At 46.4% G+C, this 25,593-nt stretch overlaps 1 protein-coding gene across 1 annotated transcript in view; it reads right to left on the bottom strand.

Annotated features, from left to right (window-relative positions):
- Positions 1 to 23,861, bottom strand: part of RTF1 (RTF1 homolog, Paf1/RNA polymerase II complex component) — a 69,945-nt gene extending 46,084 nt beyond the window's left edge. Inside the window, exons 1-2 of the mRNA XM_025390315.1 lie at positions 23,610 to 23,861; positions 4,438 to 4,548 (exon numbers count right to left, since the gene is read on the bottom strand). Of these exons, the coding sequence (XP_025246100.1) occupies positions 4,438 to 4,548; positions 23,610 to 23,807 (309 nt within the window). The 5' untranslated portion in view covers positions 23,808 to 23,861. The remainder of the gene's footprint in view (positions 1 to 4,437; positions 4,549 to 23,609) is intronic.
- Positions 23,862 to 25,593: the final 1,732 nt, after the last annotated feature.

The raw sequence follows: 25,593 nt of genomic DNA, 5'->3' as shown, positions 1-25,593 counted from the left end.
CTGTCTCAAACTTTATATCCTAAGAATCTCTCAGAAGTCCCTTACCCAATCTAAAGTGTCCACAGCAGCAATAAGTTTGAGCTCACAGTAATAACACTGAGTTATACAGTGGCTGGAAGAATTTTTTAATAAAGATTTTAATAGTTATTTTCTGAATTGTCCAAAATAATGAACTATTTGCTCTAACTCTGAAGGTGCTCTGTTCTAAGTTAGTGTCTTGAGCCAAAGAGACATGATGCAAACCGAAAAACAGGCATCTTTCAGAATGACCATGATATAGACGCTGCTCTCATGAGAGAGGGACTGGAGTAGGGTAAAATAAGCCTGAGGGCCTGGAGAACTAGAACCTGGAGGAAGCAGCAGGAGCTAAGAATCCTGTAGGGGAAAAGTCATTCAAAGGCTCATTTCCTACTGGGCAGGGTGCAGCCTATTGTTAGCTTTTTCTCCAATATGTGTACCAATCGCTGGGTAGTGTTCTAAGATGAGCAGTTTTTTACATCATTAAGCAGCTGCGAGTAATAAAGGGAACCCTAAACCATAAAGGATTTTATGGATGTGGATCTCCTCCAACACAAGTTGTGGGCTCCTCTAATGCTTTGGCTAAAAAAGGAGGAAGGGAATCTCAATAGTAACCGCGAAAGTTAGGACTCTGACTTAACTTTAACAACAGAAATATGAAGAATGAATGTGTTCCAAGCGGACTTACTGCTTGTATCTTAAGGAATAACAGAGATCACAAACACATTACAAGGTATTCCAGGCATATCACAGATTCGAACTTAATAGAATACTGAGTGGCAAGGGTGGACCACAGCAGCTGACTTCTGAAACATGAAAAATAAAAGTAGCTATAAGAATAGTGGGAGAGCCTGGGCGACAGAGCGAGACTACATCTCAAAAAAAAAAAAAAAAAGGCCGGGCGCGGTGGCTCAACCCTGTAATCCCAGCACTTTGGGAGGCCGAGATGGGCGGATCACGAGGTCAGGAGATCAAGACCATCCTGGCGAACACGGTGAAACCCCATCTCTACTAAAAAATACAAAATATTAGCCGGGCGTGGTGGCGGGCGCCTGTAGTCCCAGCTACTCGGGAGGCTGAGGGAGGAGAATGGCATGAACCCGGAAGTCGGAGCTTGCAGTGAGCTGAGATCCAGCCACTGCACTCCAGCCTGGGCGACAGAGCGAGACTCCGTCTCAAAAAAAAAAAAAAAAAAAAAAAAAAAAAAGAATAGTGGGAGAGAAAATTATTTCAAGGTTTTTCTGTGTTATCTAGGCATTTAAAGAAAGAAAATAGAAAACAAAATGAAAAAGCAAATTATTTCATAGACTCCCACTGATTTTTTATTAATTTGAGAGAAATTATAGTTCCTCCATTAAAAACAAACAAAAGAATAAACTTTTGGCCAGGCATGGTGGCTCACACCTGTAATCCCAGTACTTTGGGAAGCCAAGGCAGGCAGATCACAAGGTCAGGAGAATGAGACTATCCTGGCTAACATGGTGAAACCCCGACTCTACTAAAACTACAAAAAATTAGCTGGGTGTGGTGACATCCGCCTGCAGTCCCAGATACTCGGGAGGCTGAGGCAGGGGAATTGCTTGAACCCAGGAGGCAGAGGTTGCAGTGAGCCGAGATCACACCACTGCACTCCAGCCTGGCAACAAAGCAAGACTCCGTCACAAAAAAAAAAAAAAAAAAAAAAGAGGCTGGGTTCGGTGGCTCATGCCTGTAATCCCAGCACTTTGGGAGGTCAATGGGGCGGGTCACCTGAGGTCAGGAGTTCGAGACCACCCTGGCCAACACAGTGAAACCCCATCTCTACTAAAAATAAAAAATCAGCCGGGTGTGGTGGCACACGGCTGTAGTTCCAGTTACTGAGGAGGCTGACGAAGGAGAATTGTTTGAACCCGGGAGGCAGAGGTTGCTGTGAGCCTTGCAAGATCATGCCACTGCACTCCAGCCTGGCAGACACAGCGAGACTGGGCCTCAAAACAAACAAACAAAAAAGAGTAAACTTTCATGACTTCTTGCTGCAGAAAGCAATTTTAGATCTATTAAATTATTTAAGATTAAGAGAATATCATGGCTGGGTGTGGTAGCTCACATTCGTAATCCCAACACTTTGGGAGGCTAAGGAGGGTAGATCATCTGGGGTCAAGAGTTCGAGATCAGCCTGGCCAACATGGCAAAACCTTGTCTCTACTAAAAATACAAAAACTAGCCAGGTGTGGTGGGGCATGCCTGTAGTTCCAGCTACTCGAGAGGCTGAGGCAGGAGAATCACTTGAACTCAGGAGGCAGAGGTTGCAGTGAGCTGAGATTGCACCACTGCACTCTAGCCTGGGTGACAGAGTAAGACTCAGTCTTAAACAAAAAAAAAAAAAAAAAGAGATTATCACTACAGTTGATCAGAAGGGAATCACTCCAATATGCACATTCAGGACACAGGTAAACACTATTCAGCTGCTAATTAAATTTCATTATATTAAATAAACATTTTTTATTTTACTGTTAACAAATATTTTCCTAGGCTACAGGGTAAGAAATTACATTGAAAGGTGATATCCGGCTTCTCTCCAAGGAATTACTAAGAGGAAGAAAATACTTTAAATCAAATGGAAGACTTGATGTAATGGCTCACGCCTGTAATCTCAGCAGTTTGGGAGGCCAAGGCGGGTGGATCAACTGTGCTCGGAAGTTTGAGATCAGAACGGCGAACATGGCGAAATCCTGTCTCCACTAAAACTAAAAAAATCAGTCGGGCATTGTGATGCATGCTTGTAATTCCAGCTACTTGGGAGGATGAAGCAAGAGAATCACTTGAACCCGAGAGGCAGAGGTTGCAGTGAGCCAAAATCATGCCACTGCACTCTGGCCTGGGCGACAGAGTGAGACTCCTTCTCAAAAAAATAAAATAAACAAATCAAATGAGAAACATGTAGAAGTGTTTCAAATATCTGTCCCCTCATCCCTGTCTTCCATTAAGGTTCTGGACCGTTTAGGGCCTGCCATTGTTGGTAGGTAATTGGGGAAAGTGACAGTGGTCTAGACAATGAACAGTTGGATTTTCCTCCTTTGAAGTTAACACCGTCACTCTGAGGGATGTTGAATCAACCTTCCCAAAGAAAGATTCTTTTCTCACTAAAGTATTTCCCATTAAACAATGGCATCCTTGATAGAATTTATTTTCTAACATGAAAGTGAGATTAAAAAGATGACTCAAAAATTAAAAAGAGAGGCTGGGCGCGGTGGCTCACGCCTGTAATCCCACCACTTTGGGAGGCCAAGGCGGGTGGATCATGAGGTCAGGAGATCAAGACCATCCTGACTAACAAGGTGAAACCCCATCTCTACTAAAAATAATTTTAAAAATTAGCCAGGCATGGTGGCAGGCACCTATAGTCCCAGCTACTCGGGAGGCTGAGGCAGGAAAATGGTGTGAACCCAGTGCAGTGAGCAGAGACTGCGCCACTGCACTCCAGCCTGGGCAAGAGAGCAAGACTCTGTCTCAAAAAATAAAAAAAAAAGAAAAAAGAAAAAAACATGACTACTGACTGTACCACTTCTGCAATAAGGCTAGAAAAAAAAAAAAAAAAGGCTACAGAATGGCTACGCATGTTCTGCAGAGGGACCCGCTAGGTAATTAGCAGCACAATGAATATGACATTCAGTAGCTTTCATCATACCATTTTCTTTTTTTTTTTTTTTTTTTTTTTTTTTGAGACGGAGTCTCGCTGTGTCACCCAGGCTGGAGTGCAGTGGCGCGATCTCGGCTCACTGCAAGCTCCGCCTCCCGGGTTTATGCCATTCTCCTGCCTCAGCCTCCGAGTAGCTGGGACTACAGGCGCCCGCCACCACGCCCGGCTAGTTTTTTGTATTTTTAGTAGAGACGGGGTTTCACCATGTTAGCCAGGATGGTCTCGATCTCCTGACCTCGTGATCCACCCGCCTCGGCCTCCCAAAGTGCTGGGATTACAGGGTTGAGCCACCGCGCCCGGCCTTTTTTTTTTTTTTTGAGACACAGTCTTGCATTGTCACCCAGGCTGGAATACAGTGGGGCGATCTAGGCTCACTGCAACTTCTGCCTCCTGGGTTCAAGGAATTCTCCTACCTCCAGAGTAGCTGGGATTACAGGCATGCGCCACCATGCCCAGCTAATTGTTGTATTTTTTAGTAGAGACAGGGTTTCCCCATGTTGGCCAGGCTGGTCTCGAACTCCTGACCTCAGGTGATCGACCCACCTCAGCCTCCCAAAGTGCTGGGATTACAGGCATGAGCCACCACGCCCGGCTTTCCTTACACCATTTTCTTTCCCCAATAATTCTTGTAGATCTTACGTTGTAAGTCTCAGTTTAAGGAAGTGAGGCCAACAGGAGCCACCAAAGTGAGGACCCTCAACTATCTAATGGTCCCAGAACCTGAGGCCCTCCACACCCACCTCATCGTCACTGTCAGACGTCTCCGAGTCTGACGAGGCTGCAGGCTGACTCACAGGCGGCTCCTTCTCCTCAGAGTCACTGCGCTTTCGCTTTGCCAGGGACAAGAGCTCCTAATGGGACAGAAATAGGCACATCAGTTTTGTTCAGCAGAGAAAGAATATCCAAGAATAATAAAATGCCCACCCTCTCTAGATCTTTTTTATATTTTTGTGCTTTCAACCAAAGGACACTGTCACACGGACTTCTATCAGCATGAACAGACTGACGGCTAGGATTCCAAGGTGCTGAAGAAATGATCACAAAATCTGCCCCACCTTTTAAATGGGAAATATATGTCTCAAGTTGGACAGGAACTGGAACCAAACTGGAGGCTATCCCCAAATTGTTCCTGATTCTACCCTAAACAACAGAAGCATTGATTCTCTGGGACTGGTAAGAATCACGTTTATAAAGGTCACCTACTCACTGTCTTAACTGGTATAGCTAGCTAACCTTTTACTGTATTTTATGGTAAAATTGGCATTTGTGGGGCAGTTTTGAATAAGCTTACAAACTGTAATTTCTGAGGTCATTTTATAATCTGAATACTTAAACCAGAAAAAGTGTCCAGTGTTTAATCCAGTTTCTGACAACAAGCAGTAAGTGTGCTGGCCACTACACCGGAATCCTAATTTCACAAGCCCTGTTCTCCCATTCACCCACCTCTGCCTTGTCCTGGTCATTTAAGCGAGATGACAGTAAGAAGGAAGTACCAGTAAGTAAGCCATGACTACAACCGAGATTTGCTTTGTCACACGGTTCCCTTCTCACATGAAGTCTCCCCAACTCAGTCCAGTCACTCAACAACACAACAAAAGGTTACTTGCTCTGCTTTCTGCTAATACCAATATCAGTCCACAATTATACTATACGCATTAGATGCCAGGTACTTTTTTCTTTTTTTCTTTTATTTTGAGACAGAGTCTCACTGTGTTGCCCAGGCTGGAGTGCAGTGGAGCAACCTCAGCTCACTGCAAGCTCCGCCTCCCGGGGTTCACACCATTCTCCTGCCTCAGCCTCCCAGTAGCTGGCAGGTGCCCGCCACCACGCCCAGCTAATTTTTTTGTATTTTTAGTAGAGACAGGGTTTCACCGTGTTAGCCAGGATGGTCTTGATCTCCTGACCTCATGATCCACCCACCTTGGCCTCCCAAAGTGCCGGGATTACAGGTGTGAGCCACTGTGCCCAGGCCAATGTCAGGTACTTTTCTAAACATCTGATATTTAATCTTTACAACAACTGATAGCATTACCATTTAAAGATAATGAAAGAAAAGAGATTTTTGTTGTTGTTCTTGATTTTTATTGTTTGTTTGTTTGTTTGTTTGGACATGGAGTCTTGCTCTGTCGCCCAGGCTGGAGTGCAGTGGGACGATCTCAGCTCACCGCAACCTCTGCCTCCTGGGTTCAAGTGATTCTCCTGCCTCAACCTCCCGAGTAGCCGGGACTACAGGCACGTGCCACCACACCTCCGTGATTGTTTGTATTTTAGTACAAACGGGGTTTCACCAAGTTGGCCAGGATGGTCTCAATCTCCTGACCTTGTGATCTGCCCGCCTCGACCTCCCAAAGTGCTGGGATTACAGGCGTGAGCCACCAGGCCTGGTCTCTTGTTTTTGAGACACAGCCTCACTCTGTTGCCCAGGCTAGAGCGCAGTGCACGATCTCAGCTGATTGCAACCTCCCCCTCCCAGATTCAAGCAATTCCCGTGCCTCAGACTCCCAAGTAGATGGGACTACAGGAGCATGCCACCTTGCCTGGCTAATTTTATTTTTTTTTGAGACGGAGTCTTGCTCTGTTGCCCAGGCTAAAGTACAGTGGCATGATCTCAGCTCACTGCAAGCTCTGCCTCCCGGGTTCACACCATTCTCCTACCTCAGCCTCCCCAGTAGCTGCGACTACAGGCGCCCGCCACCACTCCTGGCTAATTTTTTTTTTTTTAGAAGGAGTCTCGCTCTGTTACCCAGGCTGGAGTGCAGTTGCACAGTCTTGGCTCATCGCAAGCTCCGCCTCCTGGGTTCACACCATTCTCCTGCCTTAGCCTCCCGAGTAGCTGGGACTACAGGCGCCCATCACCAAGCCCAGCTAATTTTTTTTTTAGTAGAGACGGGGTTTCACCATGTTGACCGGGATATTCTCAATCTCCCCACCTTGTGATCTGCCTGCCTTGGCCTCCCAGGGTGCTGGGATTACAGGCGTGAGCACCCAGCCATGCCTGGCTAATTTTTGTTCTTTTAGTAGTAATGGGGTTTTATCATGTTGCCCAGGCTGGTCTTGAACTACTGACCTCAAGTGATTCACCTGCCTTGGCCTCCCAAAGTGCTGGGATTACAGGTGTGAACTACCGCACCAGGCCAAGAAACTAAGGAGTTTAAGTAACTTCCCCAAGCTGTGTAACTTACCTAGTAACACAGCTGGTACATGACAGAGTCAGGATTCAACCCTCGGCAGATAGAACCCTGGCTCCTAATTGAGTCATGGTTTACTAGTCTAAAACATTTTTCCCTTCTGCCACAAGAAAGAAGATAAAGCTAATAAACACTAGTAGTAATATTCCTTAATGATGATGGCACTATACAATTATGGATCAAGTGCCAAGACAGATTGTAAAATAATAGACTACTACAAAGTATCTGTTTTATTCTTCCAGTCTCTTTCTATTTTAGGAGTATACCCTCCCTCCTTGGCTAGAATGAGAAATGACCTTCTCAGATTAAATAGCTGACACTTTCTTGTTCATAAACACTCATAAAATGTTAACTCTTGTCATTTCACTAGAGAGAGCTAACATACCAACTTCCTGAAAGACTGAAATCATACTCTACTTTTTCATACCAAAATGGTAACTCTGTGGACCAAATGCAAATTATATCAATACTTGGGTGTTTATAGTCGTTTTAAAACTTGAGGTAAACTGGGCACAGTGGTTTACACCTATAATCCCAACACTTCGGGAGGCCAAGGTGGGAGGCTTGCTTGTAGAGACCCAGTCTCTACAAAAACAAAACAAAAAACCCAAACTTGAGGTATAATTTATATACAGTATATTTTATCCTTTCTAATATACTCTTCCAATATACTAATACATATAGTTCTATGAGTTTGACAAATACTTTAAACCACCACCACAATCAAGATCTATATCTTCTCTGATATAGAGAAGATCTAATCTCTTCTCTGACCCTTTCAGGTTCACAAATACACTGGTATTCCTGTTTTGATACCAATAGATTTGGATTTGCTTTCAATCAAAACACAGTAGACAGCTGCTAAAAGTTACTGCAGGCAGGAGGCTACAGGCAGGAGAATTGCTTGAACCTGGGAGGCAGAAGTTGCAGTGAGCCAAGATCATGCCACTGCACTCCAGCCTGGGTGACAGAGCAAGACTCCATCTCAAAAAAAAAAAAAAAAAAGTTACTGTAACTAAAGTGTTAAGACATGAGCACTGCCAGCCAGGCGCAGTGGCTCACGCCTGTAATCCCAGCACTTTGGGAGGCCAAGGCGGGCAGATCACAAGGTCAAGAGTTTGAGCCCCTCCTGGCCAACATAGTGAAACCCCGTTTCTACTAAAAATACAAAAAATTAGCCAGGTATGGTGGCGTGCACCTGTAATCCCAGCTACTCGGGAGGCTGAGGCAGGAGAATTGCTTGAACTCGCAAGGCGGAGGTTGCAGTGAGCAGAAATCGCCCCGCTGCACTCTAGTCCAGATGACAGAGCAAGATTCTATCTCAAAAAAAAAAGCACGGCCGGGCGCGGTGGCTCACGTCTGTAATTGCAGCGCTTTGGGAGGCCGAGGCGGGTGGATCACGAGGTCAGGAGATAGAGACCATCCTGGCTACCACAGTGAAACCCCATCTCTACCAAAAATACAAAAAATTAACCAGGCGTGGTGGCGAGTGCTTATAGTCCCAGCTACTTGGGAGGCTGTGGCAGGAGAATGGCGTGAACCCGGGAGGCGGAGCTTGCAGTGAGCCCAGATCGTGCCACTGCACTCCAGCCTGGGCGACAGAGTGAGACTCTGCCTCTAAAAGAAAAAAAAAACACATTAGTACTGCCTTCCTGTTAAGGAGGTTCCACTCCATATCCCAACATCTACACTCTATAGTTCCATCATCCCTCAATTCTCTTGTCTTTGTACATCCCTTCTCCCATTCCCTGGCAACTAGAGACCCGTTTTCTATCCCTATGGAACATCATATAGATGGAATCATACAGTGCCTTAGCCTTTTGAGTCTGGCTTCTTTCATTTGAGATTCATTCACACCGCAGCATGTATCATTACTATAGTTTGTCTCTATTTTTGATAAGTAGTATTCCACTGAATGAATGTATCACAGTTTGTTGAAACATTTACCAGCTGAAAAACATTTGTGCTAGGTGTAGTGGTTCACGCCTATAATCCCAGCACTTTGGGAAGCCAAGGTGGGAGGACCGCTTGAGCCCAAAAGTTTGAGACCAGCTTGACAACATAGCATGACCTTGTCTTTACTTTAAAAAAAAAAAAAAAAAGTCCAAGCACTGTGGCTCATGCCTGTAATCCCAGCACTTTGAGAGGCCAAGGCAGGCAGATCACCTGAGGTCAGGAGTTCGAGACCAGCCTGACCAACATGGAGAAACCCCATCTCTACTAAAAATACAAAATTAGCCGAGCATGGTAGCACATGCCTATAATCCTAGCTACTCAGGAAGCTGAGGCAGGAGAATTGTTTGAACCCGGGAGGCAGAGGTTACAGTGAACTGAGATCATGCCATTCCACTCCAGCCTGCAACAAGTGCAAAACTCCGTTTAAAAAAAAAAAAAAAAAAAAAAAAAAAAAAGTGTGGTAGCGAACAACAACAATAAAAATAAAACATCTGAGTTGTTACCATTTGGGGGTAATTCTGTGTTCATGTACAGTCTTCTATGTAAACATTAGTTTTTACTTCACTTGAGTAAATACCTAGGACTGGGATTGCTGAGTTGCATAGTAATATGTTTATGGTCTTTACCATGTCCTTTTTTCCCATATTACTTTAATGTATTATAAGCTTTAAAGACTTCTGGGCTGGGTGCAGTGGCTCACGCCTATAATACTAATAGTTTGGGAGGCTGAGGTTGGAGGGTCGCTTGAGTTCGGAAGTCGAGGCTACAGTGAGCTAGGATCTCACCACTGCACTCCAGGCTGGGCAATGGGCGAAATCCTGTGTCTTAAAAAATAAAAAAGAGGCCGGGTGTGGTGGCTCATGCTTGTAATCCTAGCACTTTGGGAGGCTGAGGCAGGTGGATCCCTTGAGGTCAGGAGTTCAAGACTAGCCCGGCCAATATGGTGAAACCCCGTCTCTACTAAAAATACATAAATTAGGCCGGGAACAGTGGCTCACGACTGCAATCCCAGCACTTTGGGAGGCCAAGGCAGGTGGATCATGAGGTCAGGAGATCAAGACCATCCTGGCTAACACGGTGAAACCCTGTCTCTACTAAAAATACAAAAGATTAGCTGGGTATGGTGGCACACACCTGTAGTCCCAGCTATTTGGGAGGCTGAGGCTGGAGAATTGCTTGAACCCAGGAGGTGGAGATTGTAGTGAGCCGGAGGTTGCAGTGAGCCGAGATTGCACCACTGCACTCCAGCCTAGGGGACAGCGAGACTCCGTCTCAAAAAAAAAAAAAAAAATTAGCCAGACATAGTGGCATGCACCTGTAATCCCAGCTACTCAGGAAGCTGAGACAGGAGAATTGCTTGAACCCAGGAGGCAGGGATGGCAGTGAGCTGATATTGTGCCACTGCATTCTAGCCTGGGCAACAGAGAGAGACTCTGCCTCAAAAAAAAAAAAATAAATAAATAAATAAAAAATAAAAAATTAAAATAAAAATAAAATAAAATAAAATAAAAAACAAAGAAAAAATAAGGAAAAGATACATGGTCCTTGACCTCATGGAATTTAAAATCAAGTATGGGAGACAGACAATGAACAAGAAAAGAAACAATGAATTCCATCTAATGGTAAGTGTTAAGAAGGAAGTGAATCAAATGAGTGCAGGGGCTGTCTGCAGCAGGGTGGTTAGAGAGGCTTCTCTTAGGCACTGAGGCTGAGACTTGAAACTTTACGAGAGGAAAAGATGGTACAGTTTTCTGGACAGAGGCCTTCAGATGGAACAGCTAAGGCCCTGAAGCTGATAACAGCTTGGCTTAGTCAAAGAACTGAAAGAGAAACTGTGACTAAAGTTTAGCAGGCAAGCGGGAGAATGGAATGAGCTGGGTTAGTGGTAAGAAGAAACCAGATCATTCTGAGCTTTATAAAACAGGGTGAGGAGCATGGAAGTTAGGCAGTGGGAAGCCATCAAATGGTTTGAAGCAGGGGAGTAACCCAATCCAGCAAGGGTTTTAAAAGAGCACTCCTGGAAAAAGAAAGAGAGAGAAAAAAAAAAGAGCACTAAAACTGATAGACGAACAGACTTAGAGGGGCCGGGTTGGAAGTACAGAGAGGACTGAGAAGGAACCCACAACAGTCACATTAGACAAAGTAAGTAGCCACAGGAACAGAGAGAAGTGGGAGGATCTACAAGATGACAAGGAAAAAACAGTAATTCACAGAGCTTTAAATCCGAGAAGTTACTTCCTAGTGTCCCTTTCACAGCAAAACTGTTGGTTGATTTAAACAGTGAATATTGGCTGGGTGGTGGCTCACAGGAGGCTTACAGGTGGCCTGTAATCCCAGTACTTTGGGAGGCCAAGGTAGGAGGAAGGATCCCTTGAGCCCAGGAGTTTGAGACCAGCATGGGCAACATAGGGAGACCCTGTCTCTACAAAAAATTAAAAATCAATTCACTGGGGCCAGGAGTGGTGGCTCATGCCTGTAATCCCAGCACTTTGGGAGGCCAAGATGGGCAGATTACTTGAGGTCAGGAGTTTGAGACCAGCCTGGCCAACATGATGAAACCCCATCTCTACTAAAAATACAAAAAGCAGGCCTATGTGGTGGCGCGTGCCTGTAATCCCAGTTACACAGGAGGCTGAGGGAGGAGACCCGGTTGGGCCCGGAAGGCAGAGAGGGTGCAGTGGGCTGAGGCCACACCACTGCACTCCAGCCTGGGCGACAGAGCAAGACTCTGGCTCAAAATAAATAGATAAATTAGCTGGGCATGGTGGCACACACCTGTGATCCCAGCTACTCCAGAGGGCAGTGGAGGGAGCATCACTTGAAGCCAGGAGGTCAAGGCTACAGTGGGCCATGACCACATCACTGCACTTCAGCTTGGGTGACAGAACGAGACCCTGTCTTCAAAAAAAAAAAAAAGGGGGGGGTGCCAGGCACGGTGGTTCACACCTGTAATCCCAACACTTTGGGAGGCCGAGGCAGGCAGATCACAAGGTCAGGAGATTGAGACCATCCTGGTTAACACAGTGAAACCCCATCTCTACTAAAGCTACAAAAAAATTAGCCAGGCATGGTGGCAAGTGCCTGTAGTCCCAGCTACTTGGGAGGCTGAGGCAGGAGAATGGTGTGAACCCAGGAGGCAGAGCTTGCAGTGAGCCGAGATCGTGCCACTGCACTCCAGTCTGGGCAACAAAGTGAGACTCCGTCTCAAAAGAAAAAAAAAAAAAGGGATATCAGTATTGCAGTAGAGGGGCTGGAACAGGAACCCCCAAGGTGACAGTGTCCCTTATCTCTTCAAGTAATCTCAAGGTAATCAAGTTAGAAAATGTCCCACCATGTAGCTTGGGTGACAGAGTGAGACCCCAGATCTAAAAATAAAATTAAAAAAAAAAAAAAAAAAAAGAAGGCCAGGCATGGTGGCTCATGCCTGTAATCCCAGCACTTTAGGAGGCCTAGGCGGGCGGATCACCCAAGGTTAGGAGTTCAAGACCAGCCTGGCCAACAGGGTGAAACTCTGTCTCTGCAAAAAATACAAAAATTAGCTGGGCGTAGGCGTGGTGGCAGGCACCTGTACTCTGAGCTACTCGGGAAGCTGAGACAGAAGAATCACTTGAACCCGGGAGGTGGAGGTTGCAATGAGCTGAGATTGCCCCACTGCACTCCAGCTAGGTCAACAAAGAGCAAAACTCCGCCTCAAAAAAAAAAAAAAAGAAAGAAAACTTGACACCATGGGTATGCCAAGTAGCATTTGTTTATTCAACAAAAATTTATTAAGTACCTACTCTGTCAGGCAAGCATAATTATTATTACCGTTATTATTATTATTTGAGTCAGGGTCTCACTGTCACCCAGGCTGGAGTGCAGTGGTGTGATCGTGGCTTACTGCAGCCTCAACCTCCTAAACTCAGGTGATCCTCCTATCTCAGCCTCCTGGGTAGCGGGGATTACAGGCACACACCACTACACCCAGCTTATGTAGCTTTTATTCTGAATGAATAGCTGGGACCACAGGCGCATGCCACCATGCTCAGCTAATTTTTAAAAATTTCTGTAGACCAAGCACGGTGGCTCATGCCTGCAGTCCCAGCACTTTGGGAGGCCGAGGTGGGTGGATCACGAGGTCAGGAGTTCAAGACCAGCCTGGCCAACACGGTGAAACCCTATCTCTACTAAAAATATAAAAATTAGCTGGGTGTGGTGGTGGGCCCCTGTAATTCCAGATGCTTGGGAGGCTGAGGCAAGAGAATTGATTGAACCTGGGAGGTGGAGGTTGCAGTGAGCCAAGATCATACCATTGTGCTCCAGCCTGGGCAACAGAGTGAGACTCTGTCTAAAAAAAAAAAAAAAAATATATATATATATATATATTTGTAGAGGCTGGGCACAGTAGGCTCATGCCTGTAATCCCAACACTTTGGGAGGCCAAGAGGGGGTGGATCACCTGAGGTCAGGAGTTCCAGACCAACCTGGCCAACATGGCAAAACCCCATCTCTACTAAAAATACAAAAAATGGCGAGGCACAGTGGCTCACGCCTGTAATCCCAGCACTTTGGGAAGCCGAGGTGGGCGGATCATGACGTCTGGAGTTAGAGATTAGCCTGGCCAATATGGTGAAACCCTGTCTCTACTAAAAATACAAAAAATTAGTCAGGTGTGGTGGCGCACACTTGTAGTCCCAGCTACTCAGGAGGCTGAGGCAGAAGAATCGCTTGAACCCAGGAGGCGGATGTTGCAGTGAGCTGAGATGGCGCCACTGCACTCCACCCTGGGTGACAGAGTGAGACTCTATCTCAAAAAAAAATAAAAAAATAAAAACAAACAAACAAACAACAAAATTAGCTGGACATGGTAGCATGTGCCTGTAATCCCAGCTACTCAGGAGGCTGAGGCACAAGAATCGCTTGAACCCAGGGCAGAGGTTGCAGTGAGCCAAGATGGTGTCACTGCACTCTAGCCTAGGCAACAGAGTGAGACTCCCCCTCAAAAAAAGAATTTTTTTTTTGTTTTGTAGAGACTAGGTTTCATCACCATGTTGCCTAGGCTGGTCTCGAACTCCTGAGCTCAAGCAATCCTCCCACCTCAGCCTCCCAAAGTGCTGGGATTACAGGTGTGAGCCACTGTGCCTGGCCTTCAGGCGTTATTTTCAACTACCTACTTGATGTCTCCACTTAGATATCTCATAATCACTTCAAACTCCACATATCCCAGACTGAATGCAGGATCTTCACCTCTAAACCTGCTCCTCCAGCATTCCCCATTTCATGCCAGAGCCTGGCATCAATCCTTAATAATCCTCTTCTCATCCTAACATCTAATCAGTCCTCGGTCTTCAAATCCTTTTAGTTCTACATACTGAACATTATGTCCAACCAATTCCACTATCTGTCATCTTTATAACAACCATATCAATCCAAGTCAGTCCTTCATTTAATAAACACTGACTGGGTGCCAACTGCATACAGGCACTGCTCTAGATGCCAGGGATAGTATAGTGAACACATGCGCTTACCCTCCTGGAGCTTCCATTCTAATGAATCTTATGTTCTCCAACATCTCTCATCTGGACTCCTCTATCTGCCACCTAATTAGTGTCCCCCTCCATATTACTCTCCACATAGTCTGGGTAAGGCAAATCTGAAAATCTTTTCAACTTAAAATCCTTCAATGGCTTCCCATTACCCTCAGAATAAAGTCCAAAGTCTCTACTAAAAATACAAAAATTAGCCAGGTGTGGCAACACACAGCTGTAGTCCCAGCCACTGGGGAGGCTGAGGACCTCCAGTGGCTTTAAATTTTTTTTTTTTTTTTAAGACGGAGTCTCTCTCTGTCACCCAGGCTAGTCCAGTAGTGATCTCAGCTCACTGCAACCTCCACCTCCCAGGTTCAAGGGATTCTCATGCCTCAGCCTCCCCGGTGGCTGGGACTACAGATGTGTGCTACCACATCTGGCTAATTTTTGTATTTTACCTAGAGATGGGGTTTCGCCATGTTGGCCCACCTGGTCGAACTCCTGGTCTCATGTGATCTGCCCGCCTCGGCCTCCCAAAGTGCTGGGATTACAGGCGTGAGCCACCGCCTGGCCTAGAGATGATTTAAAGTCTAAAGAAGAAGACAAACTTTGTCATTTCCTATAAGGAATTTAAGCATCCACAGATCTCGGTGTCCCCAAGGGTCCTGGAACCAATCCCCTGTGGATGCTGAGGGGAGATTGGGTTGCCATTTATAGATACAGCTTAGAAATATACCTTTACAAAATAAGTAAATATTTTCAAAGTAGTTACACTTAAATGAATAGATGTCAGTTATCTGGAAAATTTGTTTATTGATTGTATTAGTCTGTTTGGACTGCCATAACAAAGTAGTATAGCCTGGGTGGCTCAAATGACAGATGTTGATTTTTTCTGGTTTTGGAGGCTGAAAGTCTAAGATGGTGTCTGCAGGGTTGGCTTCTCCTGAGGCCTCTCTCCTTGGCCTGTAGATNGCGGCCAGGCGGTGGCTCACGCCTGTAATCCCAGCACTTTGGGAGGCCGAGGCGGGCAGATCACGAGGTCAGGAGATCGAGACCATCCTGGCGAACATGGTGAAACCCCATCTCTACTAAAAATACAAAAAAATTCGCCGGGCGTGGTTGCAGGCACCTGTAGTCCCAGCTACTCGGGAGGCTGAGGCAGGAGAATGGCCTGAACCTGGGAGGCAGAGCTTACAGTGAGCCGACATCACACCACCACACTCCAGCCTGGGCGACAGAGTGAGACTCCATTTCAAAAAAAAAAAAAAAACTTTTTTCTTTTTAATCCAGCTCACAGTAAGATAAATTATACCTCATAACCCAGTATACATCTACATGTACATATGAGACGCACAAATTTCATTACTTATCTTTACTATGTATGACACACTTGATGTTTTCTATCAATTCAATTTTATTTTTACTGCTGAGTGTAGTCCACTAAACTGACTTCTCCATCTTCAAAGGGTCAAAACAGAATCTACCTCTACAGTTTCATTTGTACTACTCTCTCTCCAACTATGCAACTAGTTTATGTTACACTCACCCTGTGCTTCTTTCAGTTTCATAAGGGTTCTAGGTCCTTCCTGCCTCATTTCTTTTACATATGCTGATGCCTCAACCATGAACATTCAACACCCTTCCCTTTACGCTTCAGTCTTCTAATCTTCTTTTCCTTAACACATATTCCAGGTCTCAGTTTCAACGTCACTCTCATCAGGCTAGAATAGGGTCCCTGGTAGTATTTCCACAGTATTCTTGTCCTTGCTTCATGGCCTGTAGCACAACTGTAAGGAAATTACTCTCTCTGAGCAATCCCCCCATCTCATCTCTCTCTCATTCCACTTTACACTCCTTGAAGGTGGAAACTGCTTCCATTTTATTCACCCAATAGCTCCAGTGTCTAACACTGTCTAATACATCTGTTGAATGATGAACAATCAGGCTGGATGCAGTGGCTCATGCCTGAAATCCCAGCACTCTTGGGAGGCCAAGGGGGGGCAGATCACTTGAGGTCAGGAGTTTGAGACCAGCCTGGCCAATGTGGCAAAACCCTGTTTCTACTAAAAATACGAAAAATTAGCTGGGCATGGTGGCATGCGCCTGTAGTCCCAGCTACTTGGGAGGCTGAAGCATGAGAATCGCTTGAACCCAGAAGGCAGAGGTTGTAGTGAGCTGAGATCATACCACTGCACTCCAGCCTGGGTGACAGAGTGAGATTCTGTCTCAAAAAAAAAAAAAAAAAAAAAGAAAGATGAACAATCTCTAATTTTGAGGAAACTTATAGTCTAGAAAGAAAGCAATAAATACACCAATAGGGTTGGGCGTGATGGCTCACACCTGTAATCCCAGCACTTCAGGAGGCCGAGGCAGGTGGATCATGAGGTCAGGAGATCAAGATCATCTTGGCTAACACAGTGAAATCCCGTCTCTACTAAAAACACAAAAAATTAGCCAGGCGTGGGCGCCTGTAATCCCAGCTACTTGGGAGGTTGAGGCAGGAGAATCGCTTGAACCCGGGAGGCGGAGGTGGCAGTGAGCTGAGATCGTCCCACTGCACTCCAGCCTGGGCGACAGAGCGAGACTCTGTCTCAAAAAAAATAAATAAAAAAAAATAAATACACCAATATGACCTGTGTCTGAAGATCGGTTTTGTATTTTTCCTCAAAACCTCACTGTTAAAGCTCCCAGGGCTGGGCGCATTGGCTCACGCCTGTAATCCCAACACTTTGGGAAGCTGAGGCAGGCAGATCACCTGAGGTCGGCAGTTCGAGACCAGCCTGACCAACCTGGAGAAACTCCATCTCTAATAAAAATGGAAAATTATCCGGGTGTGGTAGCGCGTGCCTGTAATCCCAACTACTTGGGAGCCTGAGGCAGCAGAATCGCTTGAACCTTGAGGCGGAGGTTGCAGGAAGCCAACAGCGCTCCATTGCTCTCCAGCCTGGGTGACACAGCAGGACTCCATCTTGGGCGGCGTGGGGTGGGGGGAGCTCCAATGGGACTCACTCTTTTTTTTTTTTTTTTTTTTGAGACGGAGTCTCGCTCTGTCGCCCAGGCTGGAGTGCAGTGGCCGGATCTCAGCTCACTGCAAGCTCCGCCTCCCAGGTCTACGCCATTCTCCTGCCTCAGCCTCCTGAGTAGTTGGGACTACAGGCGCCCGCCACCTCGCCCGGCTAGTTTTTTGTATTTTTTAGTAGAGACGGGGTTTCACCATGTTAGCCAGGCTGGTCTCGATCTCCTGACCTCGTGATCCGCCCGTCTCGGCCTCCCAAAGTGCTGGGATTACAGGCTTGAGCCACCGCGCCCGGCGGGACTCACTCTTTGAAAAGAGTGAAATTAACAAGCAAATTACATCAAGTTAGATGCAACATGACACAAATGAAAGTTTTCACGAATTAACACTGACACTTCTCATAAACTCATCCTACACTTCAAACTTTGCCTCTGACTAATGAGGAAAACACTACATTAACAAGAAGCACAACTTTAAATTTCTCAAGATTTATAGAGAAGGTTCATAGAAGTATACTTTATAATAATAACATTCTTTACATGTAGCATCTGAAAACAGTTCCTAGAAAATACGGGGCTGGCCAGGCGTGGTGATTCACGCCTATAATTCCAACACTTTGGGAGGCCGAGGTGGGTGGATCACAAGGTCACGAGTTCAAGACCAGCCTGGCAAAGATGGTGAAACCCTGTCTCTACTAAAAATACAAAAATTAGCTGGATGTGGTGGCAGGCGCCTGTAATCCAAGCTACTCGGGAGACTGAGGCAGAGAATTGCTTGAACCTGGGAGGCGGAGGCTGCAGGAGCCAAGATCACGCCACTGCACTCCAGCTTGGGTGACAGAGCAAGACTCTGTCTCAAAAAAGAAAAAAGAAAATACTTAGGGGGCCTATTCTTTCAAAGACAAATTTAAGTATTGCTACTTCAAGTTAGATAAAGAGAAAAACAGGACATGACAATATAATCTCCATTTTAAATAAGAAAACTATAAAATAAAGCATCCCAGTGTGCACATAGCTCAATTTTTATTTTTTTAGAAAGGCAGAGTAAAATTTTTATAAATACTGAGTTGTACTGATTTGAATTGAGAACTCTGGTTCCTTTATTATCTTGAATGCTTTTCATTTTATAGGACTTACTGCAAAAATATTATTCCATAAAGAGAGATGATGTAGGGCCCAGAGATTTGCCTCAAATTATTATTTCCCAATAGGCACCAACAGCAAGTATCTTGAAATTTAAAAATGTTGAAGAAAGGGTGTGGTCAAAATAAGGACAGGGTCACTATCAGGTCAGATGCTAAAACAAAAGCTTTCAAACTTTCAAACGAGGTCTTAGTTTTAAAAACTTGCAAAGGTTCAAATAAGGCCAGGTGCTAGATCACCTGAGACCAGGAGTTAGAGACCAGCCTGGCCAACATGGTGAAACCCCATCCCTATTAAAAATACAAAAAATTAGCCAGGTGTGGTGGCGGGCGCCTGTAAGCTCAGCTACTCAGGAGGCTGAGGCAGGAGAATTGCTTGAACCCGGGAGGTGGAAGCTGCAGTGGGTTGAGATTGTGCATTGCACTCCAGCCTGGGTGACAGAGTGAGACTCCATCTCAAAAACAAACAAACAAACAAACAAACAAACAAACAAATAAATAAGGCCTGGTGTGGTGGCTCACACTTGTAATCCCAGCACTTTGGGAAGCTAAAGCTTGAGAATCACCTGAGCCAAGGAGTTCGAGACCAGCCTAGGCAATGTAGTGGGACTCCCATCTCTACAAATGATTTAAAAAATTAGTTGGGTGTGGTGGTGCACACCTGTAGTCTCAGCTACTTGAGAGGCTGAGGTGGAAGGATGGCTGAGCTAGGGAGGTCAACCCTACAGCAGTAAGCTGTAATTGTGCCATTGCACTCCAGCTTGGGCAACAGGAGTGAAACCCTGTCTTAAAAAAAAAAAAAAAAAAAAGAACCAGTAGTTTTGCCATCTTAAAATTTCCCTGTCAGGTTCTTTTAATTATACAAGTGCCTTTTCTTGCTTTTTTTTTGTTTTTGTTTTTTGTTTTTGAGACAGAGTTTCACTCTTGTTGCCCAGGCTGGAGCAACAAGAGTGGCATGATCTCGGCTCACCACAGCCTCCTGGTTCAAGTGATTCTCCTGCCTCAGCCTCCTGAGTAACTGGGATTACAGGCAAGTACCACCATGCCCGGCTAATTTTGTATTTTTAGTAGAGACAAGGTTTCTCCACGTTGGTCAGGCTGGTCTTGAACTCCCCACCTCAGGTGATCCGCCCGCCTTGGCCTCCCAAAGTGCTGGGATTACAGATGTGAGCCACTGCACCTGGCCAATTTTTAAATTCTTTGTACAGATGAGGTCTCACGTTGTTGCCTACGCTGATCTCAAACACCTGGGCTCAAGTGATCCTCCCACCTTGGCCTCCCAAAGTGCTGAGATTACAGGGCATGAGCCACCATGCCCAGCCTACACACGTACGCTTAACTTGGAAGTACTATGGCAGAGACAGGAAGCTATTTCTCTTCCAAATACTTATAGTGTGTTACTAAAAAGATTAACTTGCATATAGGCAGTGATCTTAATCACTAACATAAATCATAATTACTTGAGCTATACCTGTTACAAATGCAGAGTCCAGAGCTCTATCCCCTGAGAGTCTGATTCAGTAGGTCTGGGACGGGAACTGCTGCACTCTCTAAGTCCCAACCCACATTTTAAATAAGCAATCCAGGTGGCTTCTCATACAGAGGTCTGCCCCCACCACCCGGAAAAACCAGCCTAGAAGGCCCACCTATCTCACCTTCAGTAAGGAATAAACTGGAGGTAAAATTTTTGACATAATGGCTCAGATTCCCATCGGAAAACCCAGGGACAAAAGACCTCTTTACTAACTGCGTTCCATTCAACACTAGATACTCAGTGATCTGTCATGGTTTGTTCCTTCCATAAGTACCACACACTAGACAGTAAGTCTAATGTTATAGCCCCAGTGAAGACTCAGAACCAGATGGAGCAGCACAAGGTATTTGGGGCAGGAAAGATCCAGAATGCATTAGGATTCCTAAAGACCCCCAAGCAGGACTGACTGTGAACTTGTGCTAAAGGTCTTTCGTGAAAATGTCTAGAGGGCAGAGATCTTCCTCTTTGATTCTTCTGAGTCTGGCATAGTGCTGAACAGACAAATAGAAGGCATCAGTACCCCTGTTAGGATGCGCAGGGAAAGGGAATTTTTATCTAGTTCCCATCTGATAACAAGAATGCAAATGAGAAGCTGAAGGAGAGGAAGTTGAAATTGCTGTTCAAATGTATTAGGTATTACTTACACATTTTACGTTAATTTCCTTTTACAAATAGATATTCAGAATTGCATTTAAAGTTGCAATTCTGGCCAAGCATAGTGGCTCATGCCTGTAATCCCAGCACTTTGGGAGGTCGAGGTGGGCAGATCACTTGAGGTCAGGAGTTCGAGACCAGCCTGGTCAACATGATAAAACCCTGTCTCTACTAAAAATACAAAACTTAGCCAGGAATGGTGGCAGGCACCTGTAGTCCCAGCTACAAGGAGGCTGAAGCAGGAGAACTGCTTGAACCCAGGAGGCGAAGGTTGCAGTGAGCTGAAATTGTGCTACTGAATTCCAGCCTGGGAAATAGAACAAGACTCCGTCTCAAAAATAAAGAAATAAATAAATAAAGTGGCAATTCCCTCCAGTTCCCACTTTGAAAAAGCTTTTTGTGGATCAGGTAAACTATCTCTACCACGAAAGGAAGCACTCAACTTATTTTATTTATCAGAATTCTGTGGGAAACTACTAAGGACAATAATTTGCAGTTCAGTTCATTCATCATTTGAACAGATGTCTTGAGAGTGCTTTACCAAGAAATCCCCCCAAATAATCCTTTTAATGTATGTACCAATTTCCTCTAAACTATTCAGTGTACTTTATAAACACGAATTCTAGCACCATGAAAAATGACTGTGAAACATTATCATCTTGCAGTATGAAAAAAATTTTAAATTAACAGATTAAGTTGGTATAGTGGAAACAGTACAGGCTTTGTACTCATGCAGATCTGGGTTCAAATCCCAATGTTACTACTTACTAGCTGTGTGAATTATTTAACTTTTTCAACTTCCATTTTCTTTATGTAAAGTAGGGGAAATAATTCCAAATTTACCATAATGTGAAAACTTGACACTGTAAATAAAACAATTAAAGTGCCTACCCTAGGCACTATATAAATGGTAGCCAATGTTGTTATTATCTGAAACATTCACATTTGTAGATGAGAAGATAGAAAAAAAATACATTCTACTCCAATTGCCAGTCTAAAATTATCTACCAATCAAACTTTTACAGTCAAAATTACACTTCTGATATTTTTGTAAACTTCAGGAGCTTTTCAATGAGAACATTTTCAGTTGCTGCCCCAAAACAAAGTTTCTATTCCTTAGATAGTCCTACACAGGCCCCATTACTTCTCCACCCCCCACCACCATTTTCAAAGCAGTCCTCTTTCTACAGCACCTCCCCAGTCCTTTTCTTCTTAAAAGTCCTTCCCTTGGCGGAGCTGGCAGTGAAGCCGAGATCGCACCACTGCACTCCAGCCTGGGCGACAGTGCGAGACTCCATCCCCACAAAAAAAAAAAAAAAAGTTCTCCCCTTTTATGCCGTAATGCATTCTTTTTTCTTTCTTTATTTTTCTTTTCTTTTCTTTTCTCTTTTTTTTTTCTTTGTGTGTGTGATAGAGTTTCGCTCTTGTTGCCCAGGCTGGAGTGTAATGGCGCGATCTCGGCTCACCGCAACCTCTGCCTCCCGGGTTCAAGAATTCTCCTGCTTCAGCCTCCCGAGTAGCTGGGATTACAGGCATGTGCCACCACGCCCCGCCAGTTTTGTATTTTTAGTAGAGACGGGGTTTCTCCGTGTTGGTCAGGCTGGTCTCGAACTCCCGACCTCAGATGATCCGCCCGCCTTGGCCTCCCAAAGTGCTGGGACTACAGGCGTGAGCCACCGCGCCCAGCCTCTAATACTTTCAAACTGAGACCTCTGGCTTCAGACAAAAGACCCCCAAGAAGCCATTTATAGAAAAACTTTACAATTAGCAAATGCTTGCACTGCCATCAATTGTTACAAACACTTGATCTTTACAATAAACCAATTAGATACACAAGGCTGATGTTACATCTTCATGTAACATTTAAGACCAAAGATACATAGCTAGAAAATAGCATAAGCCCAGCCTAGAATTCAAATTTTCAGACTCCAAGTTCAGTACTCTTTCTACTCAAAACCTACTATCCCTTGCATATTCTTTCTTCACATCATTTGCTCATTAAACATTAGGGAGACCATCTTTGTATCGCCTGGTATCACTACAGCACTGCTACAAAGAGCAGATTCCTTCCTACAATGTTTTCTAGAGTATATAAACAGTCCAACCCCAAGACACTGAAGCCAAAGGTTACTTTCAGTGCTTTCTGCATAGTCTTCAAGTAAGAAAGAATTCTGGGATGCTGCATGAAAGGGCCAAGAGGAGGCCTGGGCTGTGCACAGTCCCTCCATGTCGCCCTACATAGTTCTCTATTACTCCAGTATCTGCCCTCTTTCCTCCACCCAAGAGTGTTTTTTTGGGTCTGACACCCCAGCAGGGGCCCTTCTCAAACACAAACGACCCTAGTCTCCAAATAAACTCGTGCCCGCAGCTAAGTCATCCTTGGCAAGCATGGCAGAGGCTCCTAGGAACATTTACGAGTGTCCTTCCTCTCTGTCCACACCCCTTGTCCGAAAAACTTCCATCTTCCAGAGTCCGGATCTTCTCGGCCCTCGCCCCCCACTGCCCGACGCGCACCCTTGCACCTCCTCCAAAACCTCCCAGCCTCCGAGGTTGGCGGGCAATACTTCCTATCTCGCCCAGCCTGGATCTCCTGGACTATACAGCCCGCCGCCCCGATCTGGCCCCGAAAGATCGCGGCCCCTTTCGCTACCCCAGAGCCCGAGGCCCATCAGCCCGGTCCCTGCCCCGCCTCCCCGCCCAAGGCGCCAAGTCCTCGGGGCTCCGTCTCCAGGCCCGGGCCGGTCTCCAAGGCCCCGCACACTCCGGGAAGACAGGAAAGGGGCTGCAGTGGTTCTCAGGGCATCAGGCGAGCTGGGCTGTCTGGTGGGAAGGCTCCAGGCCCGGCCGGCTCCCGGCTCCCGCGGCCCGGACAGCCCTCTGGCTCCGCCGGCCCGCGCCTCCGCGGCCTGCCCTCACCTGATCCAGGTTCTCGTCGCTGCCGCTGTCCTCCGTGTCCGAGTCGATCACGACGCGGCCTTTCCGCTTCTTTACCATGGTGGTCCCCCGGCTCCCACGCCGGCCGCCGCCCGGACTCCCCTCTTGCCCGCCTGCCAGTGGGACCGCCACTGCCGCCGCCGCCGCCGCCGCTCGACCCACACAAAGGCGACCGCGCATGCGCGCTCCGCTCCGCCCCTGGCCCCGCCCCCTGCTCGTCGCACGCCGTTCGCAGGGCGCTTGGTGCCCCGCCCTGCCCCGCCCCCGACGCAGCGTGAGAGGCGGGGCCTTCCCCCCCTCCCTGTTTCCCGGCAGGGAATGGTGGTGGCTTTCCCAGCGACTGCCCTGGAGTCCTTCGCTGTGTCTCTGCTACGGAGCCGAAGTTTGGTGGGCTCTCTCCCTATCGGGGGCTGGAGCCGTAGGGATCCAGGTTCTCTCTGAGGGGGCTCACGTGTCTACCGCCTTTCAGCTGTCCGACACTGATGGCGTGTAGGGGTCGACCTAAGGGGCAGACGGCCTGGAAGACATAAGTCGCCTGGACCACGGGATGGACACCGGTTGGGGGCTGGAGCCTGCCGACCGGGTCTGTGCAAGTGACAGCTGAGCTGGGACCTGGAGAATGCATCTGAATTACCCAAAAGGAGAGTAGAGTGTTGCACGCAGAGAGCAGCGTAGGCAAAATGGCTCAGCGATAATAAAGTTGGGTTCGGAGAACTGAAGTTAGTTATGGCCGGAGCAGAGATTGTGGGTGGGGATAGGCGAGAGACGAGGCTGGAGAAGGACACGGCGACTGCGTCACTCAGAACCTAATAAGTAAGCTGAATTAGGGAGTTTGAAGTTGAGTATTGAAAGATTTTAAACTGAAGAACCACATGATTTGATTTGCGTGTGGTTTTGTGTTTTAGTAGAGACGGGGTCTCCCTATATTGCCCAGGCTGGTCTCGAACTCCTGGGCCCAAGGGATCCTCCCGCCTTGGCCTCCCAAAGTGCTGGGATTACAGGCGTGAGCTACCGTGCCCTGCCTGATTGGTGGTTATGTTTTTTTGTTTGTTTGTTTGGAGATGGAATTTCGCTCTTGTCGCCCAGGCTGTAGTGCAATGGCGCGATCTTGGCTCACTGCAACCTCTGCCGCCCGGGTTCAAGCGATTCTCCAGCCTCGGTTCGGAATAGATGGGATTACAGGCGCCCTCCACCACGCCCCACTAATTTTTGTATTTTGAGTAGAGACGGGGTTTCACCATGTTGGCCAGGCTGGTCTCAAACTCCTGACCTCTGGTGATTCACGCGCCTCGGCCTCCCAAAGTGCTGGGATTATAGGCGTGAGCCACTGCGCCCGGCCTGATGCCCGGCCTGATTTGTGTTTTTCAAAGATTACTCTGACAGCAGTATGGCGAATGGACTAAGAGCAGGGAGATCCCTTGGATTGTTGTCTTCTTGGCAAGAGAGGAACTAAGGACGAAGCTGTGGGAATGGAAAAAAGTGAATGGATTCTGGATAATTTGGAAGGTAGAATCCCCAGGATTTGGGATAGGGGTAAGGGAAGGAGTGCTCCCAGATACCTACTGATGTTCAGATGCTAGCTTAGGAAGCTAGTGGCAGGTGGGCCGTTCATCAAAAAAATGAAATACAAGAGGAGAGAAGAAGGTTTGGGGAAATGGTGTGTGTAGGAAATAAGTTCACTTTTATACTTAAGTTTGAGGTCAGCTGATAAAAAGGTCATCTCCAGAAGTTATTTCCTTTAGTGATTAGGAATATAGGGTAGGGGCCAGGTGTAGTGGCTTACACTTGTAATCCCAGCACTTTGGGAAGCCAAAGATGGTGGATCACCTGAGGTCAGGAGTTCGAGACCAGCCTGGCCAATATGGTGAAACCCCATCTATACTAAAAATACAAAAATTAGGCCGGGCGTGGTGGCGGTGCCTGTAGTCCCAGCTACTCAAGAGGCTGAGGCAGGAGAATGTCATGA

The sequence above is a fragment of the Theropithecus gelada genome, chromosome 7a (assembly GCF_003255815.1).
Source record: "Theropithecus gelada isolate Dixy chromosome 7a, Tgel_1.0, whole genome shotgun sequence".
NCBI classification, from domain to species: Eukaryota; Metazoa; Chordata; class Mammalia; order Primates; family Cercopithecidae; genus Theropithecus; species Theropithecus gelada.
Note: the sequence above shows the minus strand (reverse complement) of the source record. Positions and strands in the feature narration are given on the sequence as shown.